Source organism: Perissodus microlepis, chromosome 22 (assembly GCF_051167445.1).
Source record: "Perissodus microlepis isolate ML-2025 ecotype Zambia chromosome 22, ASM5116744v1, whole genome shotgun sequence".
NCBI classification, from domain to species: Eukaryota; Metazoa; Chordata; class Actinopteri; order Cichliformes; family Cichlidae; genus Perissodus; species Perissodus microlepis.
This window is the reverse complement of record NC_140481.1, coordinates 8086302-8107869: the sequence shown is the minus strand read 5'-3', so window position 1 is coordinate 8107869 and position 21568 is coordinate 8086302. Positions and strand designations below refer to the sequence as shown.

At 45.0% G+C, this 21568-nt stretch overlaps 1 protein-coding gene across 2 annotated transcripts in view; it reads left to right on the top strand.

Moving 5' to 3' along the window:
• arid1ab (AT-rich interactive domain 1Ab) overlaps positions 1-21568 on the top strand; it is a 58004-nt gene that overhangs the window by 24394 nt on the left and 12042 nt on the right. For both annotated transcript variants that reach the window (XM_084918490.1, XM_084918489.1), the window contains exons 2-6: positions 1553-1774; positions 4069-4758; positions 5584-5691; positions 20309-20549; positions 21357-21431. In XM_084918490.1, coding sequence (XP_084774616.1) covers positions 1553-1774; positions 4069-4758; positions 5584-5691; positions 20309-20549; positions 21357-21431 — 1336 coding nt within the window. The remainder of the gene's footprint in view (positions 1-1552; positions 1775-4068; positions 4759-5583; positions 5692-20308; positions 20550-21356; positions 21432-21568) is intronic.

The window sequence follows — 21568 nt, the reverse complement described above, 5'->3', positions numbered from 1 at the left end:
TCCTACTGAGTCACCCCCTACCCCGACCTCCCCCTCTTTCATTGCAGCACTGTCATTCATAGAGTGCCAAAGCCTGCTGCTTTATTAAAGCCCAGGAAGAGCAAGCCCTGGCCCGGGTTCAAACAGCAGTGCAGCTGGGACCTGTTACATTTTCGGCAGACTGCCCTCTCCGTCTCACTGGCTATAAATAGCCCCAGTGGTTGTCTCCCTTAACCGAGGAAAAGAGGTTTTTGGGGGAGGAAAAACACACCCGTACGCACACGCGCGCGCAGGCACACACACACTCACACTTGCACACAGATTAATAACCGTGGGAAGCAATGAAACCTTTGTGTCTGCTGCCCGAGGTCAGCAGGCCAGGAGGTGTTGCTACTTCAAAGACCCCGTTGTGGTTTGTACTTTCAGACGCCGCTGCGGTGGGTTTGATGGGAACATGCACAGGCTGTCAGAAGTGTGATGTGTTGATGGCATCAGACCATGGCAAACGAGCAGAAAACTTGTTGTGAATTGCTATTTGTTTATTTTTCCACTTGATGACCAGTTAATAATGCTGCAGTGGAATCCCATTTTATAAATTTTTTAGAAATATTGGATATACTTTTTTTTTTTCTCATGCCGGGGGAGTGTTGTGTCGGAAGGGATCCCACCATGTGTTATGTACACACAAACACACTGTCACCGACTTTATGGCATAGACATTTTATGACACTGGTTCCAGCTGTTGACAGATGAAGCTACCTCATTATAAACCACCACCAACCCAGAATATGCCATCTGACTCCGTAACATTCCCTGTTTTTACCACGTGAATCTCTACGAGTCCAGGATGCCCTAGGTCATTCCCCACATCCACCACCCCACCCTTTATCCTTACACGGCTTCCAGCTGAGAGGTGGGCACAGCTCCAGCCACCGCAGACACTTCCACTTCCTTAAGCTTATTTTCATAGAAACCTTTACCAACGTCTCTGCCGTAACAGTATCCACCCACTGGCACAATGATCTCCTGGGCCGGGAAACGCTCCTGGCGGATGTAGTGGGCTTATTCATTCATTCATGGCCAATTTTTTTTCCCTTTCTATTTGGAAAGTAAATCCACTACAGTTTTTTTCCCTCCCTTCTGCTTTTTGTTCTATATTTGCTTGATTACACTGTGGCTGGTTTATGAGATGATGCTCATAGGACACACTGCAGTGGAGTCATGCTGAGTAATGCCTTCTCAAGACAACTCACTAAAAAAGGTTCTAAAATAACTCTAGCTAAATTTGACCTGGACTGCATTTTCTCATCCTTTTCTGTCACATCACTGTGCTCGGAACAAGATCCCTTTATTTCTATCACTATAGAGCTTGTTAGGAGGTATGACTGAACCCTCTAATAGGGACTCTAGACATGCCATTACCATCAGCACTAAAATCACAATAATTGTGTGGATCACGCAGTTATTTCTAAAGTCAGCTTCACCATACAGCTTTAATATCAGAATTGTCATTCCAGCAATCTATTTTGTCAGTTCATGGATGTATCACATATTCTCTTTGTATCTTCTCCAGCCTCCAGGCCCAATGGACCAGGTAGGGAAGATGCGCAGCCAACCATATGGAGGACCCAACCCCTTCTCGCAGCAGCAGCAAGGACCTCCCACAGGGCCTGGACCCCAGCAGGCAGGCTCTTACCCAGGGCAGGGCTATGGCCCTCCGGGCCCTCAGAGGTATCCTATTGGGATGCAGAGCCGACCACCCGGAACCATGAGTGGCATGCAATACGGACAACAGGTCAGTAATGATTAACTTGGCTCTCTATTTGTACAGTTTTAATTGAAACCTTACACAACCAATATTTGCTGTTAAGACATTTCTTTGCAGATTATTTTTGAAATATCTGGTGACTTAGGCTAAATTCTTTTCATCAATTATGCTAGTAAATTTAGCAGATTGTCCACTAAGTAGGTGATGAGATGTTTTTGTACATTTTGGTTTACTGCACCAATTTAAAAGTCCTTAAAAAGAAATGTAAAATAATTTGAATAAGAAATATGACAAGAAAAATATTTGTGAGGTGATATGTAGCAGTCGAGTTTAAAAAAGCAGCACTGTGCAGTCAGAATTTATTCCACAAATTTGTACCATCTAGTGAGAAGAAGACATGAACTAGGATAAGAAACTACAGCATGGTTTGAGAGGAGAGCCTGTAGTATCGATAGGTAACACTCTTCTGCAATACTGCCAGAGTAATAGAGCATTGGAACAACTATGTCATTACTAGAAAGTCTAATCCAGGTCAAAACAACTCTTCGTTAGCAGAAGATATTTAACAAATGTCATGTATCCAGGTACAGTGACTTAAAGGAATTGAAAGCCATTAAGGCATGACCCTGTTCTGGCTGTCATAGGGAAGATGGCGTGTGCGTGTGTGTGTGTGTGTGTGTGTCGATTACCGTCGATGTCATATCTGAGCCCGCAGACAGTTAGCTTAGCATAACAATTGTAATTAGACAAAAAGCTAAAGATCTGAAGGACTAACAGTGTGACCCTGTGTCTGTTTTTTTAAACTAGATATATCTTGTAAACTAGAGAGGATAAAGTGCATTAACACATAGCCAAATAACGTTCACCTGCTCTGCTAGACATCAAAGAAATATCGGCATTGTCACCTTGAGTGTGTCTTACCTTGCATACTTAAACAGGACTTTAAATAATAAGTTATTAGGGTGGATGAAAGCCCCAACCAAAATTCTGCCTCTTCTGTCACACCAACCCTTTGCGCGCCTTCCCCAACTACATCCACGAACCTCCTCTGAAGAGTCCAACCAAACTGTGCTTCTGTATCTTTTTCACTTGAATCCCAAAAGGCTCTGAAGAAAGAGGAGGGGTGAAAAAAACTCTTTACAGGGATAGACACAAAAGAGAGCAGCCCATCAGTTTCCCACTGTCTGATTTATTTTCATGCTTGAAAGCCAAAGATGGGGGGGAAATCCAAGCTGTGTCGACAGGCACAGTGGGCAGCACCTTCTGACAGCGTTGTCCAATTGAAAACGGCAAACATCCAGTTTGCTATAGCTACTTACTCATAGCTAGGAATAAGCCCCTTCTTGAACTCTCTCAGCGAGGCAGTTCATCTTAACAGAGAAATGCATGCAGGGAATCCCGTAGAGTGAAGCCTTTTTCTTGTGCGTCCGCTGCCTGTGGTCTTGTGCCCATTGTGTGGTGTGATTATCTCATACTGGCCTGCCTGGTGTTTGACCGTGGACTCGATAAGTGCCCTGCAGAGAAGAAAACGGCTTCCCCGCCTTTGTCAGACAGATACAATACAGCCACTTCGCGTTGTTTTAAATGTGAGGCCATTCTTTACTATCTTGTATTTTCTTATAGTTCTTGAGTAGCTGAGAACCCCCTCACCCCCCTTCAGTCCCCTTGCGAAGAAGAAAAAACCCCACACATGGCCCCCCCCCCCTTCTTCTTTTCTTATTACAGTGTTTCCTCACAAGGTCAGTGCTTTCTCCTTCCATGTTCCTTGAGGGTAATGAAACAAAAACACTGGTATTGAAAGGCATTCCGCGAGCAGGTTCGGGCAGAATATGAAAAGGCTCATATTGAAGTTCAAGGAGATGAAGTCAAAACTCAATTTTTATTTTCATGCCAGTAATTTAAAGCAATACACGGCTGAATTCCGACACTTGGATGCTTTTTCTTATGTGCTTTGACTGATCAGTTTATAGTGAGGAACACACCACTCAAACTGAGGGGTGGGGGGGGGCAGTTTGTCTTTTCTGTTTAATCTGTGAGGAAGATGAAGAGATGCTCTGATTACTCTGTGGAGAATGAATGGTAAAAAATGAAAAGGGGAAAAAAAACTAAAGAGGTGACTTTGAATATTGAGTTATTTTTATATATTTCTGCAGATCCCATCAGTACACATGCTGTATTCAGGTAGTGACTGATATTCCACAGAGGGGCTCCAGATAGTAAAACTGTGCCTGGTTGTGTCTGCTCGCACTTTCAGATCAAGCATCGCTAGTCTTCCCCTTTGAAGATAAACTACTGTTGATAACTGATATCCTATTTTCTAGATGTCAGCATATGGACAACAGGGCCCAGGAGGCTATGGACAGCAAAGTCAGGGCTACTATGGTCAGCATGGCCCTGCGCCTCACCCTGGACAGCAGCAACCTCCATACTCTGGCCAACCCCAGGGAACCTCTGGACCTTCATACTCCCAACAGGGCCATCCTTCACAGACTCCAGGCCAACATGGGCAGCCAGGACCCCCATACCAACAATCTCAAGGTCCCCACGGCCCTCCTCAGAGTCAACCTCCGTATAGCCAGCCCCAGCAGTCTCAGCCAGGACAGCCACCCTATGTATCTCCCCAGCAACAGCAGAGTCAACAACAACAACAGCAGCAGCAGCAGGGACCTGGTCCGCAAAGTCAGCAGGGCTCTCAGGGCCAGCCTGGGTACCCGCAACCCTCTGGTCCAGGGCAGCCACCACAGCAGCAAACCCCACAGCAGCAGCAGCAAGGGCCCCCACAACAACAACCACAACAACAACAACAACAACCGCAGCAACAACAACAACAACCAGGAGGTCCACCACCTCAAGCCCAACAGCCTCCAGGTCATGGTCAGCAGGGCCAGCCATCACCATATTCTCAGACTCCCCCGCTGCAACAGCAGCAACAACAACAGCAGCAGCAACCACCACCACAACAACAACAACAGCAGCAGTCACCTTATCAGAGGTTCCCACCTCCTCCACAGGTAATCCTCACACAAAACTCTATTAGAACACTTTAGCTGTAATTTGATGTGATGTACTGTGTCAGGGGCAACTGTGTTTCCATTAGCAGGAGATTCCTGCGCTGACACATGCTCTTGACTTTACTGTACTTAATCAGTGCTGTAATGATGTCCGTGCTGATCTAACAGTGGCACTGCAAACTGCCTGCTTCCCAGGAAATGCCTTCACTTGATAACTGTCAATAGTCGGTTGAAAAGAACATTGCACGCTCAGCTTTCCATAGCAAAAACACATGGAAGAAGTGAGATTCTGCTCTGCAAGGGTTAAACAGGGAAACGGCCATGAGAGCTTTTGAATAAACCTTTGGTGTGGCCCACTCAGAGCTGCTTTGTTGGTAATTAAGCTTTAATTACTTAGTTAATTAAACAGGCTCCTGTCTGTTAAATGGATAGTATGAACAACAGGAAATGGACCGCACACAAGACCGTTGACAGAATGGGGCAGTTTTTAGTAGTTTCTTTTAAAAAATAAATAAAAAAAATATGATAAATTGAAGTTGAAGCACAAGCTGTAGAATAAGCAGCGAGTTTTCCCCATGCCATGTGAGCCCTGTGGCAACACAAACATGACGTACAGTAAATATTCAAATCACAGTCGGTCACGGCTCTCTACATTTATCCAGCCCAGTGGAGATCTGTTATTTGTATCAGTGTGACAGTGGTTATATTAGCTGTGCACTGCAAAAAGGGAACAAGCAGTAATAAATGCTCGACTCTGAGATTTTATTTTATTTATTTTTTTTACATTGTGTCCGTTTTGTCTCTTGTCTTCGTTCTTCCAATCAGGAACTCTCCCAGGATTCCTTCAGCTCACAGTCCAGCGCTCCTCCATCTAACCAGCCAAACAAGAGCAGTCAAGAAGACAGCATGCAGGCGCGGCCATCCAGTCTGCCGGTGAGGCTTCTGTCTTCGCTTTTAACTTCTGAATTTTGTAGCAGGTTTCATCGCCAGAACTCCACAGACCACATTCCCAGACGCCCTTGATGAATATCCCACAGAAGCAACATTTAAACTAACATTTATAAACCATTTGTAATCGTATTCGCATAGTCAGCCCAACATGTAGGACAGCACTGATATAATTAGTGATGTTAGTCAGACTTGATTGAATTCAGAATCTATAGCCATATGTGGTAGAGGAAAATCACCCAGCTCTAAATGTCATTATGGCTGCCTCTGTGAACATGTTATAATATTTTTCCTTTATTATTTCGATAGAGTGGAGTGGAGATTGACAGGAAATGTGGGGATAGAACAGGGGAATGACATGCAGCAAAGTTCTGGCTGGGTGTTGATCCGGGAACTAGGCTGCTTTAGCCGATTTGGTAAGCGCCTAAAACCCCTCGACCATGGGTTCACCCCTTAAATGAGATTTAAGCAAATCCCATCCTGGTGTTTCTTACTCTGTACCCATTTCTCCTGCTTGAAACTCAGACTGAAATTGAACTTATTTCTCAAAACAGTTGATGTTTACTAGGCTTTGCTCTGTGATTCAGTTTGAGTTACTTCAAAGGTGAATTTGTATAGTGTCACTCAGAGTGAAGGAAACATACAAATGTGGAGTAAATGTTGGCTCTTGGATCCCACCGTGCAATCGATTGTGCTTGTGAATCCAATGGTTTGGTAGTCAATCTATTCAGAGCAATGTGATGGAAATGTTATACATGATCACAACTCTGTGGGTATAATGTGCTTTAGTAGAAAAAGGCCTAATATTTTGTTCTGCAGATGTTAGTGGAGTAATAGCTTTGTTGCTAAATTCACAGTATCTTGAGCATTTTCTCCCTCCTAGATGGAATATTTGAAACCAAGTATCTCCCACCCTCTTCCTAACTTCCCCCAACATGTCGTGGCAGATCGTTGTCCCTCTCCTGGAGCCTGGTTCTGCTAGAGGTTTCTTCCTCTTAAAAGGAAGATTTTCCTTCCCACTGTCGCCAAGTGCTTGCTCATAGGGTGTTATCTGATTGTTGGGGGTTTCTCTCTGTTATTCTATGTTTTACTCTACAATATAAAGTGTTTTGAGGCGATTGTTGTTGTGATTTGGCGCTGTATAAATAAAGTTGAATTCAGTAGTATCTGGATATCAGTGACAACAGCACAAGAATTTTTGAAGGAGAGGTAAAGAGCGCTATAATGTTAATTTAGACCCCAACCCTTCCCACAAGAAGCTGATAGCACGAGCAAGCAAAGTCACGGTTTCCATTTGCTCTTAAAGAGCAAAGAAATCAGAAAGTGGGGAAAAATAGTTCTGCCTGGATAAGGATTGTTGAAAGTGAAGCAAATCTCGCATCTGATAGCCCTCTGGCTAAGATAAAGGTGAGAGAACCCCCCAACCCCACACACACACACTCACCCTCCACCAGCCCTCCACCCCATGCTCCGTGTTAAAGAGGTGTCTCGCTGTAACACGTTGCAGTTTCCATGGCAGTGTTTATAGGTCAGACTGCAGATCTAACCTCATTCTGGGCCTCAGGGAAGGAGAGTGAGAAATGAGATCATTAATAAGAAAGAATGAAAGTGAGGGAGCAGAGTTTGGAGGGGTGGGAGGGGGGGGAGATGTGTGGGACTGAGGGAGTGCAAGAAAATAACTTCAAATAGTGTGAGTGATTGGTTGGAGTGGAAGATGCTGAAAGAGGGAGGGATGAGAGGCAGCGCTGTCTACGCCAGTAGGGGATGCCCTCAGGATGTGTTTCCCTCCTCTTTTATTTATTTCCCTTATTTATTTATACACCTCTCTGTGGACCTGGCCATTGGTCAGGAAGGCTAGGCCAGGGCTATTTTTATTTATTTATTTATTATTGTTATTATTTTTACTTTCTATCTTCTCAGGGATTCCCCATCAGTGTTGTCTGATTGGCCGACAGAGCCATTAATCTGGTTATGGCAGTGGTAAACAGATCTCCTCCTCCCGTTCTTTTTCCTCCTCATCCCTGCGGCACGCACACCAAAGTGTGTGCAGATGAGACCATGCTAACTCAGAGTATAACCCTGCCAGCCTGAGTCCGAGCAGCTGGGGTGACACCTGCAGGTGTTAGAAGTAGATGTGCATCGATGATACCTGTTGTACAAGGTGCTGAAGTTATTCTGTAACCTCTGCCAAAGTATAAACGCGGCAGAAAATATCACCAACAAGTCAGAAATGCTGAGAAAAGGATTTGTGACAATGAAACTCTACAATAAAGAGTGGTGTAAAAACTCCAATGCTTTGTGCGATAGAACTGAAATATGTGTAAAGGCTGCTATCAGTAAGAAAAAAATAGTACTTAGCCCGGTCCTTTCCCCGAACTCAAAATAAATGGATGTGTTGTTAAAAAAAGAGCCACACATTCATTACAGCCTGCATCACAATTCTGCTGTTGTTAACAGGACACCTGCTTATACAGACAGTGGTCCTTACTAGGGCTGGACGATATGGGCTAAAATTCATATCGCATATAATTTGAAGCATGTGCGGTAACGATATATATCACGATATATTATTTTCTTCTGTATAACGTATTTTCCACACTATAAGGCACACTTAAAATCCTTTAATTTTCTCAAAAATCGAGAGTGTGCCTTATGTATGAATTCTGGTTGTGCTTACTGACGTCGAACCGATTTTGGCGTGCAGAAATCTGTTAAAAATGTTTTAGTACAACTTTGGTAAGCCGCACTGCTTGATGGATTGTCAGAGCATTACGGCTGCCGTAGTGAGGAGCTTCGCGGAGTAATCTGGGTCCAAAACTCCGTCCGCTTCAGGTCCCAAAGTCAAACGAACACTAAGAGTTAAAAACTGTCTAAATTCTTTCATCTTTAATAAAATCATCAGCGTTGCTGCTTTATCGGGTGTAACAATTAAGTTTAACATCCAGGCATCCATGAAAACAGAATTTATTAAATTTAACGGAGTTAGACGTTAACAGGAAGTTAGCTCGCTAGTTTACACCTAAACATTTCATACCATGTTCTGACTGAGAGATTTTTGAAACTAATTAAAACGTACAGCTCTGCTATCACTTCCAACATAAATGAAGACAGAAAAGTAAACAGCAGTGGCGTTTGCAGGGTTACTGAAGTTGGACTACCTGGTATATAACGTTGTGCTATGTGATTGCTAGCGACACAGCTATGTTAGCATAACAGTAGCACAGTGACGCTGGAGGATGAACGCCAACTTTTTTTTCCACTCAATAAAAGTTAACGTGAGGGATTCTGGTGGTCAGGGACAAATGCAATCGCATAGCAGGATGCTATACACGGGCCAAACTTCAGTCAGGAGAACAACTGAGATTATTCATCCACAATACGAAGTTAGTTATTAATATACTGCAACAACATGGGAACAGAACAGCTGCGAGAGAATTCAACATTAATGAATCAATGTTACGGAAGTGGAGGAAGCGCAGTTTTTGGCTTTCCCCATATTTCAAAAGTGCTTCATCTCTTTGCTATGACTGTCGCCCGCCATAATTTGTAGATGATAATGGTTTTAGCCGCTGCGATGCTTTCGACCAAAACAGGCGCAGCTTGATGACATCATCAACATGCGCTATCGCGATAGAGCGATATAGTCAAAATCTCTATCGTTGGCCAAATTTATATCGTTTCTATCGTATATCGTTTATATCGCCCACCCCTAGTCCTTACTACTAGCTAGTTGAGGTAGGCAGCTCGAGCTATGCTGCGTCACACACATAACATGGCACTCTCTACTTATACCATATAACAAACACAGCACAAATTGGCGGTCTGTTTAATTTTTATGTCGCTGCCCTGCATCACTATCCATCCCTTCTAACACCTCAACGTCCACCGACAGGCTCTAAAAATTATCACTCCAGTTTTTGTGCATGATTTCTGGGGACCTGTGAGGTCGGAGCCCAAAAACCAGTCTAAGTCTAACTGCTCTGCTGTAATAAAATCATTTCAAACGTGAGGTCACTGCAGTAAAGAAAACAAGATGCATACTTGTATAAAAAAAAAAGAAATGATAATAACATTTGTGACCAAGGAAGACAAATATCAAAAAGAATTAATGTAGTTATAGTAACTCGCTAACTTGAGCCGTTTTCGGGCTTGAATGTGAAGTTGCCCTTTGTCCCGTGTTGAACACACCAGGAGACAGTCAACCTTGGATTTGTTGTCACCACTGGAAAACCTCTGTTTGGTTTAGGTGGGAATTGGCCTGGATGGGTACCTATTGCATGTGCTCACTTTGACATTATTAGGAAGCAAGCCAGGTTTGGAAGTAATATGTGTAATATCTGATCTGATTATTATTGAATTTTTCTATTTTAACATGCAGTTCCCCCAAATAACCGAGAGAAAGATTTACAGCTGCAGTCATTTTGACTGCTTTACTCATTGTCCTTCTGCTGTTGCTTTATGACTGTATGGGTGCAGCTTAAATAAAATAATGATTTAAAAAGAAAAGAAAAGATCATTTAAGGGGTCTTGGTCAGACTTGTTGGGGTTCATATGTGTTGGTTTGACCACATATGAAACCAAGGTTGTATAAATCAAATGTATAGAAATGTTTTTTTGTGTGTGTGTTGTCCACACACAAATTCTTCCTTGTATTCTAGCCCAATAAATGTGGAGGTTTTATGTGGTATGATTATTTTTATTTTCCACTTATTAGTGGATTGATGAGCGTAATAGATACAAATTTTCCTGTTCTTGTCTCAAAATAAGTAACTGGTACTAAATTGTGTTTGTACTTCTCTCGTTTAGGAAGCGTTTGCTAATCTAATCTTAAATAACTAATTAGCCTTACGCCAAGCAAAGGAGCGTATTTAAGTGCATCTGTCAGAAAGAAAGGTACAGGTTTATTTTGAAGGGGGAAAAAAAATGTTTATTTTGTAAGAACCTGCAGTAATTTGTATAGACTCGTTTCTTTTAATCTGCCTGAGATCTTGTTTGAATCCCGATCCAACAGCGACTGAGGGGTAAATGCCATTTAGCTACTTTAGTAGCATTCGTGCAGAGCCAGCCAGACATCACCTCATCGAGAGCACAGATGGGTCTGTTTGAGGCAGGTGCTTAAAAACCCAGCGTCTGTTAGGCCGCTGCTGAGGTGGGAATAAAGGTGTACAGAAGGCTCAGTGCCTGCTGGAAGGTGCAGGTAGGAGAGCAACAGTCGGTTTGAGAACAGGGCTGCGGATAAGAAGTGGAAGAGAGACAGATTAAAACATAGAGAGACACACACATGTGCGGTCAGAGTGGAACTAGCTGAGCAGGTTCAACTGGTTCCTGGTTTGTTTTCACTCTGGCTCCAGGAGACACATGCACAGTTTAACTGTTGAGTATTTACCTCGCTGTTCATTTGATCAGTTCTGAGGAATCCTTTTTTATGTTTTTACCGTTTGGTTATCTAACTGAAGCTTGTCTTGGGGGGGAAAAATACAGCAGCAAAGTAGTAGTCTTTGTGGTCTTCGAATATTCATCTGGCCTTATAACACTTGTGGCATTTCAAGGAAAGGAAATGAATTAAGAGATAAGAAGTAGGGGAGAAAAAAAGGGTTTGTGTTCTTTTTTTCAATCAAATACTTCACATTATTGACTCTGTTTGTAATGAATAACCATAGTTCATGATTAAAGAGGGGACTCTGCCTTTTTAAAAAAAAAAAAAAAAAAAAAAACACATGAATGACTTAGCTCTTCTTGAGGAGTTATTTAATTTCCCCTCTGGCAGCTCCCCAACGAGTTTGATGTCTGTGCTAATGTCACACGTCTGGGACACACCTTTAATGTTGACGTGTGATGCTGGTCAGATTTTTGGGGTGTCCGTGTGTGTTGTAGTAGTAGCCCTGCAGACGTGAATACTCTGGAACTCGTTCATCGAGGGCCCAGCAGAAGTAAAGCAGGCGTCTTTCATACTCCTTAGATGTGACACTTCCTCTCTGTGTCAAACCGTGGAAAGGGGAATAACTAGCAGGTCACCATCAAGCCCCGTCACTCCCACCCACCTCTCTTCTAGTCTTTTTTCCCTTCTTTTTCTTTAAAATCCCCTTCTTGTCCTTTCCCAAGTCTTTTGTACACCCTTTCTCCACTGTGGGGCTAATCCCACTCAGGACCGCCCACTGCTTGTGGTGCTCCTCTTTTCTGATGTGTCTGAATGTGCTCTAGACTTAAGAGGAAGGTCACATGTTGGTCATACACTTGCACTCGAGTTTGTTTTTTCTCTCCTCTGTCCTGGTCCTCTGGTTTCTCTTCTCACAATAAGAGTCTTTACCGTTAGGAGAATGTATTTCCCTAATTATGCAGATTCTTGAGCCTTATGTGTAAAGTCATTGATGCATTTCTGCTATTTGTGTTCTCAAGTTCCTGTTTTTTGTTGTTTTGGTTGGACAGCCATCCACTGAAGATCCTAGTTTTCCCCACCTTTAAACGTATCACTGCTTATCTTGAGTCCCGCCTTTGCGTGAATCCACTCTTATCCAGAGCTCAGGGACCACCCACACCAACAACAGTCCCCCCCCTCCCCCCCCCCCCCCCCCCCCCCCCCTCTTAATGACCTTTAATGTTATGTGCCAAGCCTTCTGATCTGGAACCGAGGGATCTTCCAGCCTTGCTGATCAACTCCGAGTCCCCCCCCTCCCTTCCCTTCCCTTCCCCTCCCTTCCTTCTGCCTCCAATCCCCATTCCCTCCTCAGCCCAACCCAGCTCTGCTCTCATGCGGCAGCTAAGCTTGTTTTTGCGACATAGCTCTGGAGCAATCAGCCTGACAAGGCCGGCCCACTTTTTTTTTCTCTCTGTCTCTCTCTCTCTTTTTTCTCCTACCCAGCCCAACCCCCTCAGCGCCTTTTTCATTATTACACTCTGTTTTTGTGCAGCATTTCTTTATTTCTGTTTGAAATATATTTCTATATGAATATATTTCTCCCCCCTCTCTCTCTCTGACTCGTTCCTCTTTCTGTCTAAATTCTCGTTTTTTCTTTCCCTCGCCTGCGCCCTCCTCCCCCTCTCTTCCCTTCCTCGTTCGCTCTCTTCTCTCAGTAAATCAGCTTTCATAACGCTGTGCAGCGCAGCCTTGTTTTGCGAGGTTCTGACAGTATTCAGAGTCCTGGGCCAGTTTCCTGTTGCTATTCTGGGGGCCTTGCTTCCTGTGTGGACATGTCTTATTCAGATTCCAGGGTGCCTCCCCCCCATTCTCCCAGCTTGTCTGTTTCTTTCTCCTTCTTTTCTTTAGATGATTTTTAATGAATGTATTTGAGGAAATTCAGTCTGTTGACAAAGTGTCTTGTTTTGCATTTACTTCACTGAATTGTTTCTCCACCTGGAAAAAAAAAACCACCCCAAAAACTTAACAAAAAAGCCCTGACACACGCACGCACACACGCACACACAGAATGCATCAAGCACTCTCCCTTCTGCGCTCTCTGCACACTCACTCACTCTCACACTCGCGTGCACACTCTCCCATGCCCCTCCCCTCTGCCTCCATTTTTGCTGGGCTGAGCTAGTTTTGCAGCACAAAGACTGTGGCTGACTGCAGCACTGTATGTCCCTGGCTTTCTCTGGCGCTCGCTGGAACAAGCTGCTGAGCACGGACTGATGAAAAGAGGCTGACAATGAATTTAACTCTCGCTCTGCGAAATATCCCTTTTCATATTACATATGATTTTTTTCCTCCTATCCCCAGTTAATTCACTGCTGGTGTCCGTTGCTTTAGTAGCGCCCTCTAGACACACTGTGTGACAGTAAGAGGGAGGGGCGTTGCTGGTCTGGAAAGCAGGCAGACTGGCTGTAGAGGTCTGGAGCCTCCCCACCCTTCTAGCTCCCCCACCTCACCCCGAGGCCCCTCCAGCCCCCTCAGCCCTGCGCATCCCATCACCCCTCACCTCGGGCTGGGCAGCTGCCTGCCTCACTCGGGCATCTGTGCGCTGCCCTGGGACTCCCTGCTACTATTGTGATCTCCACAAAAGGCCCCCCACGCACACACCATCTCCCCATTATTCACAGCAATCAGACCCCTCCAACCACCCCCTCCCTCCTCTCCACCGCCTCCCTTCATCTACTCTGTGGTAGCTCCACACAGGCTGCTGCAGTGTTTGTGTGCATTGCACACCTCCTTTTTTTTGTGTTACCCCCACAGTGAAGCTCAATTAGGCAAATGTGGAGCGTTTAAAAAAGACCTCCCTACTTATTGATTAAGATTCATAGTTGGCCTAGATTTTTTTTTTTGACTGCAAGCCTGTATCACACAGCAAAGTAAAAGCTGAACAGCACCGATCAGTGTCAGAAGGATTAGATTTTCGTATACCGTGGCATCCTCCCTTTTTTTTGTTTTTGCTGGTTCACTCTTTCATCTTCTACTTTCTGGTCCATGTTATTATCCTACCCACGCTGCTGATAAAGTAGCAGTGTAATGTTGATCTCTCGGGAGTTTGAGCTTGCTCATCTGTGGAGGTAGTAGACATTGTGTCTGAGATATCTGTCCCCAGCAGGGTGCTGTGAGCATTGTGACACCCTGCTGTTGTTGTCACTATCCACCTTTGTTATTTACCTTGGGGAGATGAAATTGCACAAATGCAATTTGTTAATTTCAAACACTAACTGGCGTTCGAGTCATCTGCTCGGTGGCATATATATATATATATATATATATATATAGAGTAAGGGTGCATGGCGCACCTATAGGATGCTTTGACTGTGCCTGGAGTTTCTCGTCTGTCTGTGCTGTGTGTGTGTGAAACCCTGTAATGGCTGCTGCTGTTTGAGGCAGGGGCCTGCCTTGCTTCTCCTCCTTTCTCCAGTTCTTCCCTCATAGTGGGATGGGAGTGCCCCCTTATGGTTGAGCTCAGCCCTGCAAATCTTGAGCTGGGGCTGGAGCAGCCTCTCCCCAGGTCTTTGGTTGACTTCCCATCAGCCCTTGGTACGTGGACACAGTCCCCAGATACAGGTGGAGGCTCTGGGGTGGCGGCTGACATGTCGGCAACGCCCACACGTCTGTCTTCTTTCTTCTTTTCAGCAACCCGCTGGCATTTCATGGTAATGTAGCATTGACTGGTGGTTTGACAGAACAAATATCTTAAGTTGTACTTTGTCTAAGGACTGTGTGTCATTTGTGAATGATGAAGACAAGCGCTCTGATCATAGGCGAGAGATAATGTGCTTTTGGGCTCAGTGAGTCAAGTCAGCACATTCAGATTCTGAGCTGAGAGAAAGAGAAGAGAAACTGCGCTGAGGAAAAAAAAAATTCACTTGATCTTAAGCTTGAAAGGGAAGCGATGACTTTTCCCATGACCCCATTCTGATATCAAAAGCCTACTTTGTCCTGAACAAGTGGTAAATGCGCAGCGCTGGAGTGCTCTGCTGACGAGGTCATTGGCATATAAACATAAACATCTCCAGAATGAGATGGCAAAAAAAAGACAAAGTTTGAGCGTGCCCTGTCCGCTTTGTGCTTCCGTGTTGTCTCCCAGGCCTCCCCAACAAATGTAATTAAAGGAGCTGGAGGGATATTTGGGGGTGTGGGTGTGTGTGGGGGGGGTGAACAGGGCTTTGGTGCGTCTGCGTTTCCTGTAACAATGACGGGCTTCTTCTTTTGTAGTAGCTGACTGCACCGTGACCCTGCCAGGCACGCAGGGAGGCCGTCGACAGAGACAGACAGACCTAGGAATGGCAGCAACAGGGGGGAGGGACTGTGTCGGCTCTAACGTGTCAACCACGTGGATCACAGTAACCATGGCAGCCCTTGACATGCAGCCAGCTTCCCCCTCTTCCTCTTCCATCCCTTTCTTCTTACTCTCTTCACTTTGCCACAGCGGATGTGTCGACTCTGAGCGAGCTGGGTTTGTTTTGTTTTGTTCTTGCTGTATATATTGTGTTCAGCATCTGGAGGCCTGAGAACGAGGGAGCTTGCCAGCCCAGGCAGCGGGTGAGACTCTGAGGTCTGAGGATGACAGAATGAAGCGGGTCAGGGAAAGTGTGTGACTCAAAGATGAACTTTGACACCCCCCTCCCTTCTCTTCTTCCTCCTCACCACCACCACCAGATCTAGTTACACCACTGACCAGGGTTACATGTTCCAGATACGTGTCATTAACTCCGAGCCACTACGCTGCTTCTTCCACTTTCTGCTTCTCATAACCTACCAAAGAAAAAAAGAGGGAGAAAAAAGGCTGGCTTGGCAGACTAATGGCTCTGGTCGAGCTTGATTGATTCAGTGAAGTAATCTGCAAATGGAATACATTAGGACGGCAGAGAGCAGAGCAGATGACTCAGAGACAGCACGGGCGAGAGAGAAGTGGAGAATGTAAGAACTGTGGGAGCAGCGAAGATTTTCAGCATTTGTGAACAAGAAGTGCGTTAGAAGAAGGAGACGAAGAATAATAAAATTCTGGAAAGTTTGTATCGTTTTTAAAATGAATTTAAAACGAATTCATCGTTCGAAACGCTGCTTTTCAGCCTTTGAAAGCTCCCGAAGTCTGTTCTGCACTTCTCAGCTCTGAAGTTCCATGTTAGGCAGTGCTGGGAAAAAGCACAAAATGGCTGCCACAGAGAGGCTTTCTACAGAAAGAGCTGCAGCTTCTCTGCTGCTCTCTCTGCAACACGGCTCACAGGTCCTCCCCTTTCTCCCCCTGCACATAGAGAAATGGCTCATTTCTGTATTTTCATATTGTCAGTTGTCATATTTGCCATTGATAATGCTGCTGTGACCTTCCTTCAAGCTCCCCCCCTCCACCCACACAGAGTCACACACCACACCTGTGCTCACACGCTACTCCAACTTAACCACGCCACCTCTCAACTCCTCCTCATGCCTGATCTATGTCCTCTCTCCTCCTCTTCATCATTTGCCTTAAATAATGAGCGCGTTGAATAGCAGAGCCTCAGCAGCATCAGTATCACCAGCATCCACCACCCCTCCCCCTCCGTCCTCTCCTCGCTGTCCGGCTTGTGCAGTCAGCAGAACAGGCTGGTGCTGTGCAGTATTGAGCTGGGAAAAATCAATGACTGCGGAGTGGGAGTAGGTAGGAGCTTGTGTGTGTGTGTGTGTGTGTGTGTGTGTGTACAATTCTTCTGCCTATCCAAGCTGAGGAATCAGAGCTGTCAGATATTTACAGAATGTTAAAGAGCTCAGTCTGTACGCTGCATACGTGCCACTGTAGCAGTGCACACAGGCTGCACAAACGGAGCTTTTGCCGGCGTTATCGGGCCATTAAGGCATATTTTAATTTTTGCGGTTTTCATGCCGTACCATGCAGCGTTGTCACAAAAACACATTTGTTTGTTTTTTTTGTTTACTTTCCTGTTTTTCTCAGATGTTATGTCACTTTAAAGTCCTGCTGATTTATTCTGGTCCCAGTCTGGACCTGTTAGCACCAACCAGCTTCTTTTTGTTTCTTACAGATATTCTGTAATCTGGAGGAAAATAAAAATGGAAGACTGCTCTCACAACTTTATTCCAGCTAACTCAATCCCAGCTTTTTGCTGGACACATGATGCACACTTCAGTGTGCCACACGGTGGACTTTAAAGTGTGGCAGGAATGACGAATGCTAACAGGCCGTCTCAGAGTTAGGAGTTCAATTTTAGCACCAGAACAATGCAAACGTGGTTATTTAAAATGATTCTCTTGAGCTTTAATCAATGCTGTTTGGAAATGGTCGTTGGAACCCAAACACAGCCAAAGATCGTTGAAATCCTGGTATTGCTTGATAATATGGTGGTCGTACCTTTAACCCGCCATCCTAACCCATCTAATATTGATTGGTGTAAAGTGATAGTTGCTTTAATGGCATGATTCTTGTCTCTGTGTTTAGCTGGTGGTCATCAACCTCTAGGCTCCAAGACGACAACATAAATGTGTGTTTCATGCGTAACTAGTTTGGAGTTACATCACTGCCAACCTTTGATTAAAAGTAAATCTGTCAACTGAAAATAGGCTTAATAAAAAAAGGCAGAAACTCCACTACACAAACTACACACAAACTAAACTAAACAAACTATAATAATCAGACAGTTTACCTCAATCCCCAAATCTTAATATGGTTTAAAAGCCACTGTGAGGCGGTACTACCAAGAATGACGACTGATATACTCGATTGATCTTGTTCTGCTTTTACACCCCCATGGATCTCTAGAAGTACCCCACATCCACGATCATGTGTTAAATCCTTTTTTCTGTCTCATAATGACAGTTTGTTCGTCTTGAGTGTGCATCCTCCTGCTGAGGTGTGTCTCCTCAGCTGAACCCACTAACTGAATCCTTTCCTCTTTGGTCTGTGTTGAGGAAGCCGTGGTTTAGAACTTGTTTTGTGGCTGAGATTTGACTCTGAGCAGCAGCTTCTGAGTCTCTGTGAGTACCAACTACAGAGGTGGTCATCGTGGCATCTGGCCAGTCGGAGCCCTTCAGATGGAGCCGTCTGTCAGATGACCAGTCTTGTGATCTCTTGGTTGGGAACAGGAGAAGGAGGGGGTGGGTGTAGGTCAGCTGACGATGCTGGCTGCTGGAAAAAGGGTTCCTGCTATGGTTGTTTGAGCAAAGAATGTCACGCTGTTCGGTTCCCTGTTCTTGATTCCAAAGCACGAAGACCTAATGATGTGCCTCTAACCCACTTTTGCATTTGCGAACATTAATTGGGAGTCAGCCAGGGAAACACTTTGGAGTGCGATACTCCCTTCCTGCTGCGTTTCACGTGGTTTTGTTGGTGCCGTATTTCCAGTGTGGGTCAGAGAGGCCTGGGTTTGTGCAGTCACCGGAGCAGGAGAGGAAGAGCCGGAGGGAGGGAGGGCCGAAGGAACGGGGTGAGGGTGGATTGGAGGGGGAGGGAAGGGTGGATTCTGAATCAGCGTCGTCCTCCTGTCACTCCCTCTGGGGTTCCTCCATCAGGTCACATCCCAAAAATAGCAACGGGCGCCGTTTCAAGTGCAAAACCGCCGGCTTCGGGGCTGCAGCCAGCCTGCGAGTGTGAGATTTCTATGGGAATAGTTGGCCACAATCCAATGAGTGCTGCTTTATTTTTCTCTCCCACCCCCTCCTCCTCCTCCTCCTCCTCCTCACTCCCTCCCATTTTTTTCCCTTCCTCCGATGTGACTGGCAGATGAGCTTGCATTTCTGAGTGAGCACATGGTCTCCACGTGAGTGGCCAGTGTGTAAACATTCACCTTCCCACAAACATAATCATTGCCGGCTGCCTTCCTACCTTCCTGCCCGCCCGCCCGTCTTTGTGTCGCAGCCAGCGAGGCTCAATAACAACACCACATGGCACCAGAGCCCGTGCCCAGCACCAATTATTTCAACTGCCTCCCGAGATGACTCGCTTCAAATGTTTGTTTTTTTCCCCCCACTTTCTCTTTGCAAGTCAAACTCAGTTCTCCTTGCCAGCACGGATCATTATCGGCATTATGGGAGTGATGTGTGGAGTATTTTTAAAAAGGTGGGAAAAGAAGTCATTGTACCCAAATGTATTATTGAACTGTAATAGGGCTGGCAGCCTTCTATGAGAGAGTAACATACACACCCCGGTGAGGGCAAAGATTGCTGTAATGCATCAGTGCCCATTTGGATTTCCACTTACTTGATTTGACTTCTCTTGACTTTGACATGACACTGAAAATAAAACAGCCTCACCCTCCTCATGCAGGTCAGGAGGAGAAAAGCCTGAATATATTCATCATTTCTTATTCATTTCTCCCAAATGTGATTCCCAGAATGCAGCCGCTTTCTTTTTCCAGGTTTTATACGTTTTTAGAGCCTCATTTACATCCCAGCGCACACACTCACCCTTACCTTTTGATATCAAGTATCAGTTCTTCCACTTAATTTCTCTCTTCCCATCATAAGCTGAGCCTCCACAAAAGAGTGGCAGAGATTTTTTTGTTTTGTTTTGTCTGATGAAACCTGAACAGTTTGCTTGTTCTGTATTTGCAGCCCATATGCTCATCAGTTACTTTTAAAGGCAACTTGTTGGACAATGCGTCTTTTTGCCGCAGCCCCGATGCCATGATCATGGTTGTATCACAAAGAAGAGAATAACTCCATAACTCTGGTGGATTTCTGCTTCATTTGTTACCAGAACCATATCTGAACATTTCATCTTTGATTAGACTAGCATGCCTTACTACAGCAATTGTAATGATATGATATCTATCCCGGTGTACCTACTGACTGCACTTCACTGCATATCGAGTTGATATTGCTAATTGCTTGGTAATTTCCCTTCATAGCGACACGTTTAGCTAACGGCTAGCCATTACAGCTTGAGAACTGTAGCACTGGCCTTTTTCTCCTCGTCTGTGGGCCTCGCCGCTGTTCTGGAGCTGCTTGGTGGTTCTTCATGTTAAGGAGAACTCATCAGCAGCTGAGTCATCATCGCTTCACAAAATGATGCAAATGCTTCCACAAGCTGTAGGAACTGATACTTTATGGAAAAGCGAGAGAGAAATGTGTTGACTTGTTATCAGTAACAAGTTGGTGATGTGAATTGTAAAAATAAATTTGTTAAGCCACTTGTTACAGTGTAAACGAACGAATGTAGTGTCATCGTCGACTCATGTTCTGTTGCTCTTCTCCTTCAAGGATTTATCCGGCTCCATCGACGACCTTCCCACTGGTACAGAAGGCGCTTTGAGCCCGGGTGTCAGCACCTCGGGCGTGTCCAGCAGCCAGGGCGAGCAGAGCAACCCGGCCCAGTCACCCTTCTCCCCGCACACTTCGCCTCACCTGCCGGGCATACGTGGACCCTCGCCGTCACCTGTGGGTTCCCCAGCTAGCGTCACCCCTTCTCGCACCGGCCCCCTGTCCCCCGCTGCTGTGCCAGGTAAACGCACAATACCGTTAATACTGTTGTTTCAGACCTACAGCAGCACACAGCTAAAACATTATTCTGTTTCTACTCTGCTTTAATACAGTTGTTTTAGATCTTCAGGTCTTTAAGTTCAGTCGTTTTGAAATGGTCTTTGAAATCTGAAATTCAGCTGCGAAAGACTACGTAGGGGGATTTTATGGCAAGGAAAAATGTGAAAATTAAAACCAAGTTTGTTCTAGAAGAATAATACATAGCATTATGTGGGTGTCAGTAGAGAACAGGATAAAGTACAAATGCAGAATATTTACAGGAAAATCACCATAAATATGATGTCCTGAAACAACTGAGCAGTTATTTATTTTCACTTGCCAAAGACTGCTAAATGTAAAAATGGACCTGCTCGATACGGCTAACCAACAACAATAATTTCAATGTCTTTGTAGTCAGCTATTCATCGTATCCAGCAGAAATCCTGTCTGACATATTTAATAAAAAACAGACAGATTTAGAGTTTTAATTCAAAACTCGATGCGGATCACATTTGTAATTTATGAAGCGATTTGCAAGATATGGAACTTTAGGTTTCTCCTAACATGATGCTAGTAAACCATTCGCTGACGGAGAGACGGAGGTTACAGTGCCACCCTCTGCTCATTGTGGAGAGACTTGCCACAGTTTATTAGCTTGAATGTGACTGGCTCACACTCATTTTATGGCCAGTATTTCAAAGTTTAAAAGCAAGCATTGATTGTAAATAAAGGAGACAAATTTCCGCAGTTCCCACGGTAATTTCAGACCCATGTCATCGCTGTCCCGCAGGTAATCAGATGCCTCCTCGGCCGCCCAGCGTCCAGTCAGACAGCATCATGCACTCATCCATGAGCCAGGACAGAGGTGAGTGTGTTGGAAGTGTTTGCAAACAGAAACCCATTAAAGAGTATCTCCTCGTGTGCTCAGTGGCCAGCAGTGTGTGCGCCGCATTCTCAGCAGCTTTTAGGTGTGATTGTTTGCACTTGTATGCATTCCTCCCA